Source organism: Lolium perenne, chromosome 6 (genome assembly GCF_019359855.2).
Source record: "Lolium perenne isolate Kyuss_39 chromosome 6, Kyuss_2.0, whole genome shotgun sequence".
NCBI lineage: Eukaryota > Viridiplantae > Streptophyta > Magnoliopsida > Poales > Poaceae > Lolium > Lolium perenne.
In genome coordinates, this window is record NC_067249.2 from 133032551 (window position 1) to 133055261 (window position 22711).

At 41.4% G+C, this 22711-nt stretch overlaps 1 protein-coding gene and 2 non-coding genes across 4 annotated transcripts; 2 read left to right on the forward strand and 1 right to left on the reverse strand.

The window, feature by feature from the left end:
- The first annotated feature begins 271 nt into the window (after positions 1 to 271).
- Positions 272 to 344, forward strand: TRNAF-GAA (transfer RNA phenylalanine (anticodon GAA)). Its single transcript has one exon. It is a non-coding gene; the product is annotated as a tRNA-Phe (tRNA).
- A 225-nt stretch (positions 345 to 569) lies between these two features.
- Positions 570 to 642, forward strand: TRNAF-GAA (transfer RNA phenylalanine (anticodon GAA)). The gene has a single exon. It is a non-coding gene; the product is annotated as a tRNA-Phe (tRNA).
- A 288-nt stretch (positions 643 to 930) lies between these two features.
- Positions 931 to 7561, reverse strand: LOC127334499 (mitogen-activated protein kinase kinase kinase 3). 2 transcript variants are annotated; one of them, XM_051360964.2, is made up of 12 exons: positions 7249 to 7561; positions 7004 to 7206; positions 5636 to 6136; positions 5011 to 5098; positions 4805 to 4867; positions 4098 to 4258; positions 3937 to 4012; positions 2545 to 2604; positions 2342 to 2449; positions 1947 to 2189; positions 1468 to 1586; positions 931 to 1379 (listed from the first exon to the last, which is right to left on the reverse strand). In XM_051360964.2, the coding sequence occupies exons 1-12, from the start codon at positions 7432 to 7434 to the stop codon at positions 1160 to 1162; spliced, it is 2028 nt and encodes a 675-aa protein (XP_051216924.1). In that variant the 5' UTR covers positions 7435 to 7561; the 3' UTR covers positions 931 to 1159. The 2 variants fall into 2 exon arrangements, with proteins under 2 accessions (XP_051216924.1, XP_051216923.1); XM_051360963.2 differs by having other exon boundaries at positions 7004 to 7561.
- Between the last annotated feature and the right edge of the window lie 15150 nt (positions 7562 to 22711).

The following is a 22711-nucleotide window of genomic DNA, read 5'->3' on the forward strand; positions in this document are numbered from 1 at the left end:
CCATAATATACTAATTTGTAGCATATATGTTGCTATTTTTACGTTACAGGTGGTCAAAAAAAATTAAAAAATAAATTAAAAATATAAACATATACTAATTCAAGGACGGATGATTATGCAATTTTCTCTTGTTGGCGGTGATAGGAAGCAATAAAATGAATCAGGTGAACAAAGACCCTTCTACTATTAAACAGGTGGGAATAGATTGATTTAGAACTTTCGTAGCCGTAGTTTATGTAATATATAGTTGTATCGTTTAAATTAGCAAAAAGCGGGGATAGCTCAGTTGGGAGAGCGTCAGACTGAAGATCTGAAGGTCGGGTGTTCGATCCACCCTCACCGCAAAGGCACGCATTTTTTGTTTCCTTTTTACAAGAGAATGTATACTTTGAACTAAATGATGCGTTTGAGCCCCATGGCAGGCAGGCTGTTAGCTTCTTTTGCCGCCGAGGTTTTTGCATCATCCCAAATGAAAATGTAAAAGGTCGTTAAAAAAAACAGAACATGTAAAAAGGAAAAAAAAAATTACAAGAGAATGTATACTTTGAACTAGCGAAATTGTCAGAACAGCGGGGATAGCTCAGTTGGGAGAGCGTCAGACTGAAGATCTGAAGGTCGGGTGTTCGATCCACCCTCACCGCAATTTACACTTTTTTCCTTTTTACATGTTCTGTTTTTTTTAACGACCTTTTACATTTTCATTTGGGATGATGCAAAAACCTCGGCGGCAAAAGAAGCTAACAGCCTGCCTGCCATGGGGCTCAAACGCATCATTTAGTTGGTTACCCAAGTGCAATGTTGTTGGGGCTTTTGTTGGTAAACAGGAATATGCGGTACTATATATCTTCTCGTAGCAATATGCCGACACGGAAAAATGAACTGGCTGGTTTTTGCAGGCATGCCGTCTCTACAACCTTCAAAAATCCTCGGTACATCAAAATCACATCATTGAAGGTTATCTGTGCTTCTAAATTAGTATATTGCTATACAATGACTGTTTACAAATTCTGCAGAGTCCCCAATGTCAATAGTCTACAAGCGCATCAGATATCAGATCAGAATAGTCATAGTTACAACAGATTTTGTCGACCAAAACATCTCTGTTCCCTACCCTTGGTCTCAAATGTCTAAATACTGTCATAGAACCTACAGATCAGACTCAGTATCTCCTGGGTGAGCCATATGGGCTCGGTGGTCTCAACTGGCCAATGTCGAGCCAAGGATCTGGAACCGCCGTGCTTAGTCTCATCTGGTTCTGCGTGTAATCCACTGGGTGTGGTGGGGAAGGCAGGCAACTCCAGTTTGATTGCTTGAACTGCCGCAACGGGCTTGAGCACGGGGACACCGGCAGAGACATGTTTGCTCTCGCAGCAATAGGACTGGTATATGAAGATGATGGTTGTCAGTCGAGATGCTTGGATACCAGCATAGATTGAAAAGAGCAGTCACTAATGTAGGTTACTGTACCTGGAGGCATTGCGAGGCGAAGGATAAGCTGTGGCAAATCCAGCGAAATCTCTCGCACGCAGTCCACCAATATCCTGTAGAGGGGTAATGCCTCTCTTTTTTAAAGATTCTCTGTTTGACTGAACCAAATTCGAGGAAGGGCAAACATAATCAGCACATATGACCAACCATCTTAGAGAATGATGTAGAGTGAGTAATGGCAGAATCTAGAAAAGAGGTGCTCAATATTCTTTCAAAACCAAAAGGCACAATTATCTAAAGAATATTGACAGTTTGATTCGTAACCAACTAACCAATTGCTGCACTGTTACTAACAAACGTGTGTCACAAGATTTCATTTCCATACTAGAATTAAAAAGCAAGCTTCTATTTATTTTACTGGTGCTTGGAAAGGGCAGAACACAATATCTGGAAATGTTAAGAATCTTTGGAAAACGAACACTAAAATGGGAAGAAAGCTTGTAGAAAGAAGAACTCGCCTTTTTATGCTTTGCCTCCACAGGGGTAGATAGTCCATTACTCAACGGGGTTGCTCTGCATTTTTCCGCTCTTATTGCTTGATGGTCATGAACAAAAGGGTGACCCAGTAACTGTGTTGCAGAGGGGCGCTGTGCTGGATCACGCATCAAACACAAACTCAGGAAATCGTTCCCTTCTTTCGAAATACTTAGTGGAATTTCTGGTGCATCTTTACTATTTGCAATCTTAAATAACGCAGGCACCTGCAAAACCAAGGATCAGAGAAGATGATTGTTGCTCCACTATCAGAATAAAAAAGGCATAGAATGCAGTTATTTCAACTACAAAGAGCGAAATGGCAGATCCAAGCAAACAGAAAAGTGTCATCAAAATATAAGATGAACTGAAAGCATACATCTTCATACGGATGCCAAGGATGTCTACCAGTTGCCATTTCAATAATTGTACAACCAAGGCTCCAGATATCAACCGCAAGACTGTACCCTTTGTTATTCATTACGACCTGCAGATTTTGCAGTAAATTTGGGAGAAAATTTTGTTAGAAGTTTAAATCGTACGCAAATTTTCTTCAAATGGCATAACTGCAAAATAGCATACCTCCGGAGCCATCCAGTATGGGCTTCCTCTGAAAGATCGTATCTCAGCAAAAGAAGTTATCTGTTTCAAGTTTCATCATAAGCAAGAAAGTGAGATGGAGAAGGAAACAAAACTATAGAAAATTTTCTTTGTCGATTGCAGGAAATGATATCAATAAACATCACAACATGTTTTTTTCTTTGGAATACATTGTGAGCCCCAAAATTGAGAATTTTTCTGGAGTTTGTGCAAAATCATGACAGCAGAAAGCACGAAACATCAAGGTTCGGGAATGCGGAAAAAAGCGGTCGCTTAAGCGCGATGAAGCGTGAAGCTGAGGGGTACCACATCGATTAGGGCCAAAGCGGCTAATTAAGCGCTAGGCGCGATTAATCATTACGCTTTTTTAAAAATCTTGATTAGGCACGCAAGAGAGTTGAAAAAGCAATCCCGAAGAGTTATGTGCGGTAACTTTTGGGCCCATGGGAAATTGTCGGGACACGGTAACTTTTGGGCCCATGGGAAATTGTTGGGACACGGTAACTTTTGGGCCCATGGGAAATTGAGCGCGGGGTTTAGCGCACCCAATCTTGTGATATTCCTTTTTCCTAGTATGATTTCTGAATTCTGATTGGTGATACACCTACTATGATTTCTGAATTTATGTTGTGAACTTGTTGTGTATTGATCTGATTTCCGAATTCTGAATTCTGTGATATACCTAATATGATATGATTCCTGAATTCTGAATCGTTACCCTGGACTAAAACTAAAACTGAAAGTATGAACAATTGATCTCTGATTGTATGATACGATCTAGTGTGTACTTGTGTTGTTGTGTACTGATCTGATTCGGTAAGCTATCTTTATTCCACTGTTCTGTTCAAATAATACTTGTTCTTTGGCCTGAAATTCCTGATTTTCGCTAGTTTTTGGTCCTGCCGTTGACTAAGTCAAGAACGCTTTAGCACCGCTTAAGCACGCACTAAATGCATAAGCTCTAAGCAGAAGGCCACCGCACCGATTACGCTTTCCGCTTTCCTGAACCTTGCGAAACATTCTTTGACTACTCTCAACCTTATGACACAAGTGTTTATGTTCAAACATATTTTGTTTTAATCATATATATTTCCAGCCCCTATATTAAGGAGATTATCTGAAGTGTGTAGAAAGAAATGAAAAAGAAAGCACAAAACATACTTTTGACTATTTCCCTATTATCAACCTTATGATGCAAGTGTTTATGTCCAAACCCCAGTATATGTGAGAGATTCAAAGATAATCCCCTGAGTTGCTTGGTTGACTGGCCAAGGAGACAAGATTACTACTTGAGTGGATGTGCGAATGAGTTTTCTAATGACCCTTCTGCACATATGCACAAAACATTGTAAAAAAATAAGAGAAACCGCATACATGTTTAGCCACGCCGAAGTCAGCAAGTTTGATATCGCCAGTAGGGCCGACAAGTATGTTTGCTCCTTTTATATCTCTGCCAAGCACATTATGAAATTAGCTTTGTATTCAATTCTGACCAAGAAACAATAAACGGAATAGGATAGTTTACACTACAGTACCTGTGCACGGTATTCCTTCCATGCAAATAGGCAAGTCCAGAAAGGATCTGCCGAGTATAGTTACGGATCACAGGTTCCCTAAAAGGACCATAATCTCTTAGTAATTTATGAATTGAACCGCCAGAAACATATTCAAGATAGATGGAGAGAGCTTCATCAGTCTGTCCAGAATAATACATAACTATGTCAGTGCTAATTAGTATTTCAAGATGTATGTTTATATACAAAATGGTAATTACTTAATATAATACAGAGGTAGTGAAACAATAGAAAATACAAGAGAAACTGAGGTGAAGCTTTCATCTCTACTATACCATTAGTACAGTTTACCTATCACATCCAAAGGTAGCAGAGGTAGTATTCTGAGAGAGAAAGTTTCTCACGGCATAACATTGTACTCCCTCCGTTCACAAAAGGATGTCTCAACTTTGACAAAATATGCATGTAGCTAGACATATTTTAGTGTTTAGATACATGCATATTTTGACAAAGTTGGGACATCCTTTCGTGGACCGAGGGACTGAGGGAGTACTAATTACGAAAAGATAATGCAGAACACAGAATAAAATATGCCTGAAAGGGCCCATAACAAGAACATGTAGGGTGAAAACACATAAATTTTGAGCCTACGCAGCACTCAAATGGTAGTATCAGTTATCACATGAATCTCTTTTCTTTTTTGCAAGGAGTTATCACATGAATCTCACCAGTTTACTCCCATAGTATTGCACAATGTTTTGGTGTGAGAGTTGACTAAGCAAATCTACTTCCTGGCAATGCAAAAAAAAATATAACAAGTTAGTAAATAAATCGACAATATACATGCTGAACGAGATCTCACAAAGATGGATGGTTGCATGCTACAGGTATAAAAATACAGTTGCTTCGGATAGATTGGGGTGGAGAAATTAACCTGATTCAACTGTCTAAGGCGTTCTTTCGAATTTGAATCATCCAAAATAACTTGAACCTCCTTGATTGCACAAAACTGCCCACTTTCCCTGCATAACACACAGTTAAGATCAATCAGAAGATCCCAACAACAGAGGCATCAAGAATGAAGTAATTTTACAGTTAGTTCTAAGGCTTTCTTGCATCTGATGCTAAAATGTGAAACATACACCGCTTTTCGTTTTGGACAACTAGAACCATATAAATCTAATAGTTATGATTTCCCATTTACTAGCTTACCGAGTTGAATAAGTGTGTCCACATCAGTATCAAACATTCATGCATGCATGTCAGAATTACACTACTTTGATTTAAAAAGATCGCCAAATAGAGCAAGTGGACACAATGGTCAAGTGGGAGCTGCATTAATGTCATGCTGTATTTTATAACTATCTTTTCCTATAAAGGGTGCCAAGCAATCAGAGTTTTACACCCAGCTGCATAGCTAGGATGCACTTAATGGCATGATGTACTATAGATTTATGATCTACACAATATAAACACAGTATGGGAGTGTATTCTATACTTTTATATGAATATTGAAACTTCAGGAGACAAGAATCTGAATCGTACTTCCACTTTCATACCTGTTAAATCCAAGGTATACCTGGCCAAATGTGCCGCTACCTAACAGCTTCCCCTTCTTCCACTGTGATTGGGATTGGGTAGAAGCAATGCTGGATGAAGGGAGGGGCAGGCTAGAAGCCGGGACCGGAGGAAGAGGCAAGGGTTGAGGTGACATCCTCAGCTCATCCATCCTTCTCAGTGGTGACCTTGGGCTGAAACCAAAATCTCTCTGACCTGCATCACTGGCAGAAAACGCATGTCCTCGTGGCCTAGGGGATAGGCTTCCTGTTCTTGCACTGAATGCATCATCGGGCATTCTGCCAAGCGAGCGGCTGGCTTCACCCGTTGAAGGCTCAAAGCTTTGCCGATGAACTTCCCCCACATTGTTGATAGGTACCTCAAAGAACTTGTGGTGCTCCTGAAGAGCACTGCATGAAGCGAACTGCTTGCCTTCCACCATGCCCTTAAGCCCGTCAGGCGGCATAGTCTTCCCTCTAGAGTACACAACTGGATCTGTATATCTGCAGAGTGCACCAACCAACAGTAAATATCAGAGCTTTGTCAGAAAAAGAACAGTAAATGTCAGAGAATATACAAGGACTGAATAAAATGAAGCTGAGAGAGAACAACATAGGCCAAATTTGGCAAGAGCACACTGTATTAAACATCCTCCACAGTTACAGAGCGTAGAAGGAAGGGGGAAAAACAGCATTGTCGTGTTCAGATTTACCAAGAGGTAATAAGTAAGGAACTAACCTCCTGCTTAGTCGAGTCCTACACCATTTAATTTGCATTGTGATCCGTACTAGTTATGAGTTGCAACATAGTTGTAAGTTACAAGTGAGATTTGATGACACCATCGGACTGAGCATGAAGTTAATTCTGAGTCGACGGACAAATAGTCACACCCAAAAAATAAAGTGAATCAAGTTCAAGTGCATAATTTGTTGCAACGATTAATTAAACAATGCTGTCCTTATGATTGGCGCCTCGACACCGTTTCCTATTGGACGGCACTATAGAGTAGACAATCTAGTATGTAGAGAGTATAAAGAAATGAAAGATGGTTGAAGGACTCATCACGCGGTTTGGGACTTTTAGACCCCAAGTCCAGGGCGACTAGTAAACAAAGATAAAAGGTCGTGAGCAGACAAAGCGGAACAAGCACGGAAGAGGTCAACGGCCTTGCCACTGCCTGGAGTTGGGACTCAACTAAAAACCCCTAGTACTGGTAGATCGTAGGCAGTTCACCAGCACAATCAGGACCGACTGAATTGGCCGGAGTAATGATATCGAATTTGAGTAGCAGTCACGGTTGGAAACGTGGCGATTACGCTAACAATCACAACAAAAATCAGTAAAAGACCATCAGGCAGTCAAACAATTACCTGTAGGTTCGTCGATCCTCCTCCTCGTCCTCATCAAACGATTCCGACGAGCTGGCGCTGGACACGGACGCGCAGCCCCCGCACGCGGCAGCCAGGGAGGACGCGAGGGGAAGCGGCGCCGACTTGTACCGCGGCCGCGGGAGCGGATGCCCCTCCGCCCGAAGCTCCGTCCCTCCTCTTGCTCCGCCGCATCGCGAGGCGGCGCCGGCCTGCTGCCGCGCCGCCGCCGCCGCCGGCGAGTCGAGGCCGTGCGGCTTGGCCGCGCCCCGCGGGGTGGACGGCAAGGGGGAGGCGCAGGCGGACTCGTACGCGGAGGATGTGCCGGCGTCGACGGAGTTGCGCGGCGGCGAGGAGGCCGCGGAGGCCAACGCCGCGCTGTGCTTGGGCTTGGACTTGGACCTGCACTTCCGGCCGGGCCACCACAGGGGCATCGCGGAGCCGCGCTAGGGTTCCGCCGGAGCTCCGGAGGCGGTCTTGGTTTCGTGGAGGAAGAGGAGAATGTGAAGAGCAGCAGTAATGAGTGCGTCACAGGTAGCGACGACGAGTGTCAAGTGTCGTCGTGCTCTGCTCTGCTGTGCGCGTGGGGTTAATGCCACTGTCCAGGTTTGTGGGCCCGCCTGGACAGTGAGCGGCGGCTGTCGTTCGTTCCCAGCCGTACGGAATGCGGCATGGTGATCGCTGATCGGGCCTCTGGGGTCATTGGTCTGGTGGGCCCATTATGGGAATGAGAGTGTCGCACGAAATTTGTGCCTGCTGGGCCCACCGCGGCGAGCCGGGGAAACTGGTGATGGCGTGGCGCCATGGCTTCTACCTACTGTGCCAAATGGGTGGTTATCAGCGATCCCACACGCTGGTCTTTTGAATCCAGAGTTGACACTTGTACGTTCCAGCTGCCTTGCAAATGCAAGCATCAAGATGCAAGAGCATGAACCGGTTGTGGGCAAATCGAGCTGGCACCGGGATTGCTAGTTTAGGCTGGTCTCGAACTCTCAATGCACGTTCTCTTCATCTAACATCATTTGCAACAACATTGCTAACACTCCCTCCTTCCTATGAAAACATGTATGGACTTTGTTTAAATTTGGCTAAGTTAAGACATCTATCATGAGGTAGAGGAAGTAGAAAAAACTGAAAATGGTACGGCAAGAGGGGAGGGGGAGTTCAGAAATGCAAACAAAAAAAACTACTTTGCCAGCATTTCTGAAACTGGATTGCTATATTTTCCCAACACCAACACGCATATGAACACACAACGATAACATGCACACAACACACATGCGCATACACTCAACACACGCACACACATCCATCCCACATATTTACACTCATATGTGCCACAACCACAAGCACATGCACCCATCACACACGTGCCCAACAAACGACGCACACATAGAGGCCCACATCTCAATGGGACAAAAGAATGGGGCACCGTATATAGCAACGTTGTTGGGCTATGTTTTTTTTTCCACAACTGATAAAATGGCTATTGGGGGCATGATAAGGGGTTGCCCGATCTTCTCAGTAAGCGACAGGGTGGTGATGAACACGCGAAGAACACATCAGATGGAATCGATGATACGAGGAGGATAACTTGTATGGCGCCGATGAAGTCTCTCAATTGATTTCTGTCGCCAATGCAACAGCTCTCAACCCTGCAAGATATTCGCAACTCCACACACTTGCGCACGTAGCCGCCGACCACGAAGCGGTAAATTGCAATCTTCTAATCTCCAATGGAACAGCAGATCACACAAACTTTAAGTAGCATAAAACTACAGATCGATGCGAATTGGAGAGTTGGTATCAATAGTTTTGCGTAGCAAACAACTATGAACTAGGGTTTATCTTAAACGTGGTCTAAAGCTATTATGGGGGCGCCATGGGCACTTATATAGGCGTTCAGGATGACCAGGGGTCGAAAAGATACAAAAATAACCGACCCGGGTCGGGATCTGGTCGAGACAGACTCGGACTCGGCCGGTCTGGGGCCGGTCGACCGGGCCTGGGACTGGGCCAGTCCGGTTCATACCGGGCCTGGCGCCGAGTGCAGACCGGGTGCGGGAATTGTCCTGCAGTACACCTCCCGGTTGGCATGAGCGTATCGTCTGGTTGGCGCCGGGGTGGATCCGGCGTGCCGCCCGGTTGGATCGGGCCAAGGACCGGGCGCGCCGGCGTGGCGGCCGGTCTAACCGGATGTTGGGCTGGCCTGGAGTGTGATATCTCCTCTCGCGCATGACTCCCGCTCCTCCCTCGCGCGTCCATGGGGTGTCTTCATGTCCAGCTGCATGTCCAGCTTCACGTCCATCTTCACGTCCAGCTGATCCTCTCCTCCTTGTGCGATGTTTGCTCCCTCTTCATACCTGATCATACATAAGTAACAGGACTTAGGTAGTATAAAGTTCTCATCAATCAAAGTATCGTTTAGGAATAAGTTCACCTGTTGTTTAAGTAGCTTCACACGAGCCCTTGTAATAGGTCCAATCCTAACTTCATTGGACTTGAACTTCACAGCAGCTTCATCTTCATCTTGCAATGATGGAGGTAGTAGTGTGGTAGGGATGTCCTGAGCAACCACTTGCATCCGGTTGCATCCAATAACCATACCCTCCCGCTGCTCCACCGGGAGAAGGAAAACCCATTGCTGGATTGAATGACCAGCTCGCCGGATAACCTGCAAAAAATTAGTTCCAATTTTCTTGTTAAAGATAATATCATTTCTAGTCCTCCAAATAGCCCAACAAATGGCCGACACACCAATTCAAATTTTTTGTTTGTCATATTTCTTCACATCATTCAGCCATCTTCACACCAATTCGAATGTTATATATAAGGTACATCATACACCATATTATCTTCGCAAAAGGGCACTAAATAAACAAATGATTAATAGTTTCTGTGGAATCACAAAAACAACACTTTTGACATCCTTTCTACTTCCGTTTAGCTAGATTGTCCTTAGTTAAGAGCACCTTATTGCTCATGAACCACATAAATTTTTTTATTTTCAAATGAATCTTTAACTTCCATAGATATTTATGAAGATAAATAGCATGCCCATTTATCCAATCAAGGTACATAGACTTAACTGAAAAAATTCCCGAATCAGTAAGCTTCCAAATAAACTTATCAGGTTCAGATGTTAGGTTAATTGTAATAGTCGTTGGCATAGATGTAACCATTGTACCCACTTGTTGTCATCCAAACCTCTTCTAAAAGAAATATTGATAGGATCAGTTGCAAGCACAGTCGAAACTAACACATTTTTATGTTGAACAATGTTATATAATGTCGGATATTGATGAGACAAAGGAGTATCTCCCATCCACACATCCTCCCAAAACCTAACAGATGTTCCATCCCCCACTCTGAAGAAACCTCTCTTGAAGAAGTCCTATTTAACATGCATGAGACCCTTCCAGAAAGGTGAATCAGTCGGCTTAACCTCTACTTGTACCAATGTTTTATTTGTAAGGTATGTGTTACATAAGAGCTGCTGCCACATACCCTCCTCAAAGAGAAGTTTAAACAGCCATTTGCTCAGCAAACATTTGTTTTTCAATTCGAAAACCTCAATTCCTAACCCACCTTGATCCTTCGGTCTACACAAAATATTCCATTTAGATAATCTATATTTCCTTTTGTGCTCATCTGATTGCCAGAAAAAATTGGATTTATAATAGTCTAACCTTTTTCTAACCCCAACTGGTATTTCCAAGAAGGAGTGCATAAACATAGAAAGACTAGTAAGGACCGAATTAATAAGAACCAACCTATCTCCATAAGACAACATTTTACTCTGCCAACACCCCAATTTGGATGCAAACTGGTTTTCAATAGGGTTCCACTCCGCATTCCGCAGTGTCCTATAGTGTACCGGAATTCCCAAGTATTTTAACGGTAAGGTTCCAGACTCGCACCAAAAATATGTCTATACTGGTCCTCCATATCCTTTGCCTTACCAAAGCTAAAAAAATCACTCTTGTTAAAATTAATCTTTAACCCCGATAGCTGTTCAAAAATGCATAATATTAGTTTCATATTAACAGCCTTAGCAATATCATGTTCCAAAAACAGAATTGTATCGTCCGCATATTGTAAAAGGGAGATTCCCCCATCAATCAAATGAGGCAACAAAGTCCCCACTTTACCGTCGTCCTTAGCCCTAGCAATAAGAATCGCTAACATATTAGTGACAATGTTAAAAATAATTGGAGATAAGGGGTCCCCCTGGCGTAGTCCTTTCCTGGTTTGGAAATTATGGCCTATAACATCATTAAATCTTATACCAACACTCCCCCCATAAACTTCTTTACTCTATCGCACCAAATAGGATCAAATCCTTTCATACGTCGAACTTGCTGCAGAAAGGGCCATTTAACCTTATCATACGCCTTTTCAAAATCAATCTTAAAAAGCACCCCATCAAGTTTATTCCTATGCATTTCATGTATTGTCTCATGGAGAACAACTACTCCTTCTAGAATGTGTCTACCAAGGATAAAAGCCGTCTGCGTTGGTCTAATCACTTTCTGTGCTACTTCGGAAATTTGATTTATCGCCACTTTAGTAAAAAAAAATTAAAACTCACATTAAACAGGCATATCGGCCTATATTGTTGTATCTGTGTTGCATTTTCCTTTTTAAGCAGCAACGTGATCACTCCAAAATTAAATTTATGCAAGGGCAACTCTCCTTTCTGAAAACTCTCAAATAGAGCCATCAGATCATATTTAATAACCCCCCAAAAATGTTGGTAAAACTCTGAAGGGAAACCATCTGGTCCAGGTGATTTATTATGTTCCATTTGAAATATAGCATCGTGAATCTCCTGCATTGAGAAATTCGCAATTAACACTCTATTCTCATCCGCTGACAATTGCGGAATATCTGCAATTCTACCTTCATCCAAAGAAACAGAACTAGGCTCTGAGTTACCAAATAATTTTTTTATAATACTCTGAAATATAAACCCTTAGATTGTCATCCCCAACGATAGTCCCCTCATCTTGCTCAAGTTGATAGATCTTCTTTTTTCCTATGTTTACCATTCGCTATTAGGTGAAAATATTTGGTATTATCACTCCCTTCCTGAATATATTTTACTTTAGCCCTTTGCGCTTACTTAATCTCTTCCTCTCGTCGGAGCTTATTCAATTTTTCATTAGCTTGTTTGAACTCAGTGCGCTCCACCAAAGATAGCGGCACTTTTTCAGCTTTAATATCCAAAATGTCTATAATGATCAATAACCTTACCTTCTCCCTCTTATATTTTCCACTTAAATTTTTTGCCCAACCCCGTAAAAATCTGCGCAGATGCCTAATCTTATTCTGCCAATTTTGAATCGGAGTTTTCCCAAGAGGACCCGCCACCCATTCATATGCAATGAGATCATAAAACCCCTCCTGTTCTAACCAAGCTAACTCAAACGAGAAGTGCGGCTTATTACCTATATGTGCCTGAATCCCCGCATCAATCAAAAGCGGGTGTGGTCAGATCCAGATCAAGACAAAGCCCGGACTGTGACCAAAGGGAATTTTTGTTCCCATTCAACACTCGCTAACACCTTATCCAGTTCTTCGTATGTAGGAGTTTCTCTTCTACTTACCCATGTAAATTGGCACCCAGACATAGCAATTTCTCTTAAGTTTAGATTCTCAATGATCGCATTAAAAATAAAAGGCCAACGGGGATTAAAGTTAGCATTAATTTTATCCTCGGGTTTTCTCAAAATATTGAAATCCCCGGCTAATAACATCAGTATCGTTTCAGATTCACAAGTCCTGACTAATTCTGCAAGGAACTCATACTTATTTTTATCTTGTGCCTCCCCATACACTGGCACAAGTAACCATTCAAAACCATCTATTTTTGAAGTAATATACAAATTGACACAATAGTCTCCACTATCTACCCTATTGACCACCAAAGTAGCGGTGTTAATCGCAACAAGAATTCCACCAGATCTCCCAAGTGGCGGCAAGCAAAACCACGCGAACTGCTTACCCGCTGCTAGATCACTAAGGAAAGGTACCGCAAAATTAGATCTTCCAGTCTCAAGCAAAGCTATAAAATTGGTAATGGGAGGACTGCTCTATTCTGGAAGGACAAGTGGTTGAATACAATATTGTTTGATGGATATCCCAGGGCTTTCTCATATGCCTTAACTGAAGACATCCCTGTGACAGATTTTCTTTCTGCCACTTCACTTGCTGAAAACTTCAATCTCCCTTTATCTCCAGAGGCATTACAAGAAGTACGATAGCTTCAGATAGATGCACAGCATGTTGATCTACAGCAGAATACACAGGATAAATGGGTTTATGAATGGAAATCTGATAAATATTCATCAAGGCTATATTATAAATATTGTTTCAGAGAACTTAAGCCGCACATATCTATACAATGGCTTTGGAAATCAAAAAGCATCCCAAGGATGAAATTCTTTGGTTGGTTATTGCTCTCTGATAGAATCAATACAAGAAATATGCTCAGGAGAAGGAATTTTACTCTCAATACTGGATATAACTGTTTACTGTGTGACAACCCACCTGAGGAAACGGTGGAGCATCTGTTTTTTCATTGCCCATTTAGTCAAGAATGCTGGTCCAGGATGCATATAAATTGGCCACTGGAACATAACAGATTGCAAATTATTGAGCATGGAAAGATACAATGGAAGAATCCTTTATTCATGGAAGTTTTTCTCATTGGTGCTTGGAATATTTGGAAGGAAAGAAACAATTTGCACTTCAGAAATATTACTCCTACTATTGCAGCTTGGAAGAGAAGATTCATAGAAGATTTAGGGTTACTCAAACATAGAACCAAAGAAGGGATTCACCCTTACATTGATCATCTTATCTCTAGCTTGTAATTCACAAAAAATACCCTTGTACTGAACACAGTCTCCTGTATATACCCACCATGTAAAATCTGGGATCCTTGTTTGGATCCTACTTATTAATATAAAACAGTAGGAACCTTTCCTACTGTTAAAATTTTCAAAAAAAAAGCAAAGCTATAAAATCCAGGCCATACTACCTAATTGATTCCTTTACAAACAAATGTTTCCCCGGATCCTTAAACCCCTCACTATTCCAAGCAATACCCTTAAGATTATTCATTGATATTTGGTATTTTTAAATCTCACCCGGTTACTCCTCCTCACCATTTTGTTATCAAAAGTTTTTTTCTTACGACCCTTTCTCTCATTAGGAATAACCAAAGGTTCATCATCCAAATTATCCTCCTCTTCCAAATCAAGACATATATCTCATGCATGTGTGACCGCCAAACAAGAAGCAGTATCATTTACCAAACTATCTGATTTTTTAAGCAGTGTTAAAGTTCTTTGTAATTCAACATTCTTAATTAATCTAGCCGAAGCAACACACTCGGAATGAGAATTACCCAAAGAAACCCCCAACAATAAAGCATTTTCAATTATATGATCATCAGTAAACGAGGTAATTGAAGAAGGTTTCAAAGGAGACTTACCTAGCACAGGTATCTCCGCACGCTGCTTGGCGATCTTTGATGACCCACAAGTATAGGGGATCGCAACAGTCTTCGAGGGAAGTAAAACCCAATTTATTGATTCGACACAAGGGGAGACAAAGAACACTTGGAAGCCTTAACAACGGAGTTGTCAATTCAGTTGCACCTGGAAACAGACTTGCTCGCAAGAGTTTATCGATAATGTGATTTTATAGCGATAGCAGTAGTGAAATAACAGAAAGTGACAGAGACAGCAGTAGTGATTTTAGTAAACAGCAGGATTAAAATACTGTAGGCACGGGGACGGATGACGGGCGTTGCATGGATGAGAGAAACTCATGTAACAATCATAGCAGGGCATTTGCAGATAATAATAAAACTGTGTCCAAGTACAAAGCAATCAATAGGCATGTGTTCCATATATAGTCGTGCGTGCTCGCAATGAGAAACTTGCACAACATCTTTTGTCCTACCAGCCGGTGGCAGCCGGGCCTCAAGGAAACTCACGGATATTAAGGTACTCCTTTTAATAAAGTACCGGAGCAAAGCATTAACACTCCGTGAACACATGTGATCCTCACATCGCTACCATCCCCTCCGGTTGTCCCAATTCTTGTCACTTCGGGGCCATTGGTTCCGGACAGCGACATGTGTATACAACTTATAGGTAAGACCATAAACAATGATTATCTTCATGAAACAATAACATGTTCAGATCTGAGATCATGGCACTCGGGCCCTAGTGACAAGCATTAAGCATAACAAGTTGCAACAATATCATCAAAGTACCAATAACGGACACTAGGCACTATGCCCTAACAATCTTATGCTATTACATGACCAATCTCATCCAATCCCTACCATCCCCTTCGGCCTACAGCGGGAATTACTCACACATGGATGGGGGAAACATGGCTGGTTGATGTAGAGGCGTTGGCGGTGATGGCGGTGATGATCTCCTCCAATTCCCCGTCCCGGCGGAGTGCCAGAACGGAGACTTCTGGCTCCCGCGACGGAGTTTCGCGATGTGGCGGCGTTCTGGAGGGTTTCTGGTGACTTCGACTTCTCTCCCGGTGTTTTTAGGTCGAGGCGAATAAGTAGTCCAAAGGAGGGCGTCGGAGGCCGGCCGAGGGGGCCACACCACAGGGCCGCGCGGGCCCCCCCTGGGCCGCGCCGCCCTATGGTGTGGGGCCCTCGGGCCTCCACTTCAATTGCCCTTACGGCTCCGTTAGTTTCCTGGGAAAATAGGGCCTTCTCGCATAAATTCCGAGGTTTTTCCCGAAAGTTGGATTTCTGCACAAAAACGAGACACAGAGCGATTCTGCTGAAAACAGCGTTAGTCCGTGTTAGTTGTATCCAAAATACACAAATTAGAGGCAAAACAATAGCAAAAGTGTTCGGGAAAGTAGATACGTTTTGGACGTATCAACTCCCCCCAAGCTTAGCTTATTGCTTGTCCTCAAGCAATTCAGTTAACAACTGAGCGATAAAAGAACTTTCACGAACACATTTGCTCATATGATGTATATATTCTCATGCAATAGCTAATACTTAAGCAGTTCATAATGAGATACATGCAAATAAGATCATCTAACAGCTATGTCAATCATGGAGAGGTACCAACAATTAATAAGAAGCATCATGAATCATGTATATAAGCAAGATTGCAATGTTCATAAGAGAGTATGATAAAGTGGTATCTCGCTTGCCTGTATTTGATTGGCAAAACATAAATGCCCGGGCACCTCTGGAGTTCATAGAAAGACTAGAAGTAGTGATTGTCAAAAGATAAATGCATCAAAGTTATACCACAATCAATCATATTTTGAGACAAGCATATTGTACTAAGAATGACAGTTGTGCTCTCAAGATAGTGCTCAAAGAAATAATGGAGACACAACATAAAAGTAAAAGATTGACCCTTCGCAGAGGGAAGCAGGGATTAACATGCGCTAGAGCTTTTCATTTTTATAAAGACATGAGTAAAATTATTTTGAGAGGTGTTTGTTGTTGTCAATGAATGGTAATGGGTACACTAACTACCTCGCCAACCGGACTTTCAAGAGCGGCTCCCATGAATTATTGCATATTTATTTGGCACTCCTTCCAACCTTTCTTGCACAAACCATGGCTAACCGAATCCTCGGGTGCACTGCCAACAATCTCATACCATGAAGGAGTGCCCTTTTATTTTAGTTTTATTATGATGATGACACTCCCCCAACCTTTGCTTACACAAGCCATGGCTAACCCAATCCTTCGGGTTCACTCCAACAATCACAAACCATGGAGGAGTGTCTATTTAAGTTAATTAATTTGGGACTGGGAATCCCATTGCCAGCTCTTTTTGCAAAATTATTGGATAAGCGGATGTGCCACTAGTCCATATGAGAGTCCGTCAAAAGTAAATGACAAGGTTGAAAGCTAAACACCACATACTTCCTCATGAGCTATGAAACATAAACACAAATTGAGAAGCATTTTGAAGGTTTTAAAGGTAGCGCACGAGAATTTACTTGGAATGGTTTGAAATGCCATGCATAGGTATTTATGGTGGACACTCTGGAATAACTTGGTTTTCATGTGTTTGGAAGCACGAGCAGCGTTCCCGCTCAGTACAAGTGAAGGCTAGCAATAGACTAGGGAGCGACAAATCAAGAGAGCGATGCTTGTCATAATCATGCTTGCGGCAAAATAAATTAACGGAGGCATAAAAGTGATACAAGAACTCTGAAGCAATATAGATCATCGAGGCTTAATTGACTTTTGTTCAGTCATATGCATGCGTGAGCATGTGCCAAGTCGATATAAATGAATTATTCAGAGGAGGATACCACAATGCCATACTTACTTATGAATAAAACAATGCAAACAAACATACATGACATGCTACTCATATTAATAGATTGGAGCTAAACATGAGAGATCATAAACTACTAGACTTTCTCAAATAACATATACCTCACATGAACCAACTAAGCATGCTCACATGGATGAGTATATGTACAAAAATGAAAACAAATAGAGTTCATACCAGCCTCTCACCACAATCAGGTTGTCGTAGATCGTCATTATTGCCTTTTCACTTGTGCAGCTTGGATAATATGAAATGAAAACCACGCTCCAGCCACCGAAGACCATTGAACTCATAAAGAACTTTACAAACCAGAGAAGAACAGCAAATATTTTTGGTGTTTTCAAATTGCAAATAAGAACAAAAGGAAACAAACAAACAAAGCAAAATCTTTTTGGGTTTTCTTATAGCAAACTAGCAATAGCAAATAAAGTGAAACAAATGCAAGAAACCAAAGCAAACAAATGGTGAAGAGAAACAACAGAAATATTTTTGGTCTTTTTGTGTTTTGCGAAGGAAACAAAGCGAAAACAAGAAATAGCAAACTAAAAGAAACACAGAAAAGCGAGATGGCAGAAATCTGCCAAAACCTGACAGCAGTACAGAAATCGATTTTAACAAAAATCTTACGTTGCTCAGATCGAAAAGTGTTCAACTAATGAAAGTTAGATAACAACCTGGGGAACCTGCACAAAAATTTTCAGCTCAAAATGACGCTCTGGCTATTTTTGACGATTTTTACAGTAACGTTCCAGAATCTGTTTTCAGGCAGCATTTCCCCAAATATCATCTTCCTCTCATTAGAAAACCACTCAAACGAACAAAACAAGTATGTACAAGTATCCAGCAACCATAATATGCAAAGAATGAGTGATGCCGGTATACCTCCCCCCAAGCTTAGGCTTTTGGCCTAAGTGGAGTTCAATCCCATCGATCCCATGAGGTAGTGTCTCCGTAATATGAAGATGGGTCGTATTCCGGGTATGTGCTAGAAGAAGCACCCGGATATGTGACGGTGTGGTCGTAGGAGGTCCCGACGTCCTCGGAGTCATGTTGCTGGTGGAAGTCTTTTATCTTCAAATGTTCATCCACCTCCTCCTTAGTGCACGACCATGACTGCCTGTCAATACTCAACAAACCAGGTTGGGGAAGAGGGATTTCCTTCTCCTCCCCGTCAGAAAACAACATTCTATACACCATACTATCTAAAGTAGAGTCAGTAGTAACAAACTGATGACTCTTCATAGCAGTAATATCGAGTCTCCTAGGGGCCAATGGCACATCATTAGGATCAATAGGAAGATTAAGAAAAGTTAAAACACGCAGCGCAATAGTTCCTCCAAAAATAGGCCCCCTGGTAGTCAGGCGAGCAATAAGAGCACCAAGGTGATAAGATGTATGACCAGTAAGTGCAATATTCAGGAAAGCAAGATGGTAGCTAGAGATATTACTAGTGTTCTCCCTACCAAGAATGCTAGTAGCAATGTAGTATGCAAAATATTTAATGGCGGGGAGTTGAATGTTCCTTATCTTGCCCCGCTGACTGGTGCGACAATCATCGTCGGTGATTCCACGGTAGAGCTCCAGCAAGTCCCGGGGGTTGTCATCAATCCTACTTGCTGTACCTACAGGGGCAATATCCAGGGCACAACAAAAATCCTTCAATGGCATAGTCACAGTATTACCATAAATCCTGAACGCATGGCTTGTTGGCTCATAGTGTTTGTTGTTGAGCTGGAAACTCTCGACGAAGATTTTGGTGAGCAAGTAGTATTGCTCCCTTTCATCGCCCATATAAGTGGTTAACCCTGCCCTGTTGACAAGGGTTAAGAAATCCTCCAGTATCCCTGCATTCCTTAGAAAATCATAACATGGAAAAGTAGAAGCATTAGGGGGACCGTTGTGCTCTTCAGGCGCGAAACTAGGCGCGAGGATGTCTTCATTGTATGATTGCCTAATCCGGGTGGCGGCCCTAGAAGGCCTCCCGGTGCTGGTTGTCCCCTTCTTGAACAACTCCCCAAAGCTAAACTTCTTCATAGCTTCTCTGAAATTTTCAACAAATGACATAAAAATTTGGTTTGGTGACATATAATTGAGGGAAACTACCATAGGAACTTGCTAGAGTACTAATCATGCATCAAAACTAGTTTCTACCACTTAGAACAAGCATGCAAGCTCACTAAACATGTTACCTACAGCAGCAAAATATTCAAGATATACTCAACCAAACGAAATTCTACTTGGATGGGTGGAGGAGTCACATACCGAAGAGCAAATGTGCCAAATTTCAGACAGAAATCTGGGCTGAGCAAAGAGATCGAAAAATCTGGAGCTCTGGAGCAAAAATGTGAGTGAGAGGAACTTGGTGTTGATTTTTTCGGGAGAGAGAAGAGTCTGGGAGGAAGAGATGGCAAAGTGGGGCAGAGGGGGACCCACACCACATGGTGGCGCGGCCACCTCCTTGGCCGCGCCGGCCTGTGGTCTGGCGCCCTCTGGTGCCCCACAGGTCATCCTCTGGTGCTCCCAGTGCCTCGTGGAAAAATAGGACCAACGGTATAATTTTTGTGAATTTTTGAAAACTTTGAAAAACGCACATTTCTGGGTATTTAGTTTATTATTACGGCCAGGAAAAATTTTGAAATCTTCGAATAACTCAAGAACTTTGCAAATTAAAAATGCTACGACAACTAGAGCAAGTGGAGGAAGAAAGATTTGTTGTTTACCTCTCTATGCATATAAAAAGTATCCGTTAACAAGGTTGATCAAGTCTTGTCACCAAATAAATTTTACATAGCATAAGAAGAAATAAACCTCAAATCAATCATGTTACCTTGAATTGTATTGATATGGATCCAATCACGAGAGTTTGATATTCTTCCTTAGGCTCATATATAGGACAATCAATAGTTCCCACTTTGATAGTTCTCACATTAGAAATAGTATTAACTCCACACGCTTTCTCGATCCTCTTGGGAAAATAAACGGTATGCTCCCTATCATCAACATTGAAAGTAACCTTTCCTTTATTGCAATCAATAACAGCCCTGCGGTGTTAAGAAAAGGTCTCCCAAGAATAATAGACATATTATCATCTTCGAGCATTTCCAACACAACAAAATCAGTTAATATCAAGCGGTTAGTAGTAACTTGAACGGGAACATTCTCACATATACCAACAGGAATAGCAGTAGATTTATCAGCCATTTGCAAAGATATATCAGTAGGTATCAACTTATCTAAGTAAAGTCTCTTATAAAGAGAAAAAGGCATAACACTAACACCGGCTCCCAAGTCACATAGAGCAGTTTTAACATAATTATTCTTGATAGAACAAGGAATAGTAGGTATACCTGGGTCACGCAACTTCTTTGGAATTTTGCCATTGAAAGAGTAATTAGCAAGCATAGTGGAAATTTCCTCATTGGGGATTTTCCTTTTGTTAGTAACAATATCTTTCATATACTTTGAATAAGGAGGCAATTTAATAGCATCAGTCAAAGGGATTTGCAAGAATAAAGGTTTCATCCAATCGCAAAATTTATTATAGTGTTCTTCTTCCTTTGATTTTAGTTTCTTAGCAGGAAAAGGCATTTGCTTTTGCACCCAAGGTTCTCTTTCATTACCATGTTTCTCAGCAATAAAGTCTTCTTTAGTGTACTTTTTATTTTTAGCATGCTTTTCAGGTTCTTCTTCAACCTCTTCTTTATCGGGAGTATCATTCTTATCATTATCATTATCATTATCATGTTCATTACCACTTTCAGTTTCAGCATCAGAAATAGAAATACTATTAGGATCATTAACAGGTTCAGAGGATTCTACAACATTTTTATGTTTCTTCTTCTTTTTATTACTATAATGAGCACTAGGTTCAATTCGTTGAGATTCTTGTTGAATTCTTTTGGGATGCCCTTCAGGATATAGAGGATCCTGGTTAGAGACACCACCTCTAGTTGTTACTTCATAAGCATGTTTCTCTTTAGAATTATTCCCTAACAAGTCATTTTGCACTTTAGTGAGTTGATCAATTTGAGTTTGAATCATTTGAAAATGTTTAACAAGCATCTTAACATCATTGGAGGTTCTCTCCACAATATCATGCAATTCACTAATAGCTTGAGAATTTTCCATTAAATGATTCTCTACTCTCATATTAAAATTTTCTTGCTTAACAATATAATTATCAAACTCATCTAAGCATTGTGCAGGAGGCTTTGAATACGGAATATCCTCCCTAGTAAAGCGTTGAAGGGAATTTACCTTAATCATGGATGAAGGGGGAATTATCTCACATATATCTTCAATAGGAGGTAGATTCTTCACATCTTCAGATTTAATACCTTTCTCCTTGAGAGACTTCTTGGCTTCCCTCATATCTTCATCATTCAATTCAATTAAACCCCTCTTCTTCAATATTGGAGTTGGAGTTGGTTCAGGCGTAGTCCATTCATCATGATTCCGGCTTATTTTAGCCAATAATTCTTCAGCGTCATCCGTGAGTTCTTTTCTGAAAACACAACCAGCACAACTATCCAGGTATGCCCTAGACTCAATGGTTAGTCCACTATAAAATATATCAAGTAAATCATGCTTTTCCAGATCATGCTCAGGCCGAGCTCTACTAAGAGAGCAGAATCTCGACCAAGCCTCATGCAATTTCTCTTCATCTTCCTGATTAAAATTATAAATTCTCTGCAAAGCAATATGTTGAGCACTAGCAGGAAAGTATTTGCGGAAGAAAACATCAAGCAATTCTTTCGGACTTTTAATAGAATTTGGTGGCAAATTATTATACCAAGTTTTAGCGTCATCCTTTAATGAGAATGGAAATATTTTAGCAACAAAGTAAGTACGCATCTTAACATCATCAGAAAACAAGCTACTAAGAGTAGATAACTCAGTCATGTGTTCAACAGCACTTTCTTTTTCAGTACCACAAAAGGGTGTTTTCTCAACAATAGCTATATGAGATAGATCAAGAGAAAAATCATAATTTTTATCCCTAATGTTTATAGGAGATGTGGCAAACTTAGGATCAGGAGACAGTTTATATCTAACAGCATGTTCTGCAAGCAACTTTTTAATTTTTCTTGCATCAGTAGTAGCATTGCATTTTTCAATAAAATCATCATTAAGCTCCACATAATCTTCCTCGGGATCATCACTAAAATAACCAAGTTCGGGTGAACTAACGGTGTAGTAGCATTAGGAGTTTCGGTATTTTCAATTTGTCTAGACCTAGCAATTGTAGCATCTAGAAAAGATCCCAATGAACCACTATCATCAAGCACAGCAGAAGCATTATCAATATTATGAGAGTGTTCAGATTCAGCGGATGTACCCACATGCGAAGCAT

Bases quoted from the DNA above. Each gene is read 5' to 3' on its own strand.
- LOC127334499 (XM_051360963.2), bottom strand. From the start codon at position 7,434: ATGCCCCTGTGGTGGCCCGGCCGGAAGTGCAGGTCCAAGTCCAAGCCC. The intron at 4,013-4,097 runs GTACTGTAGTGT...TGTGCTTGGCAG, and splicing joins GGAAGGAATACCGTGCACAG to AGATATAAAAGGAGCAAACA. The intron at 1,587-1,946 runs GCGAGTTCTTCT...AATTTGGTTCAG, and splicing joins TGGAGGCAAAGCATAAAAAG to TCAAACAGAGAATCTTTAAA.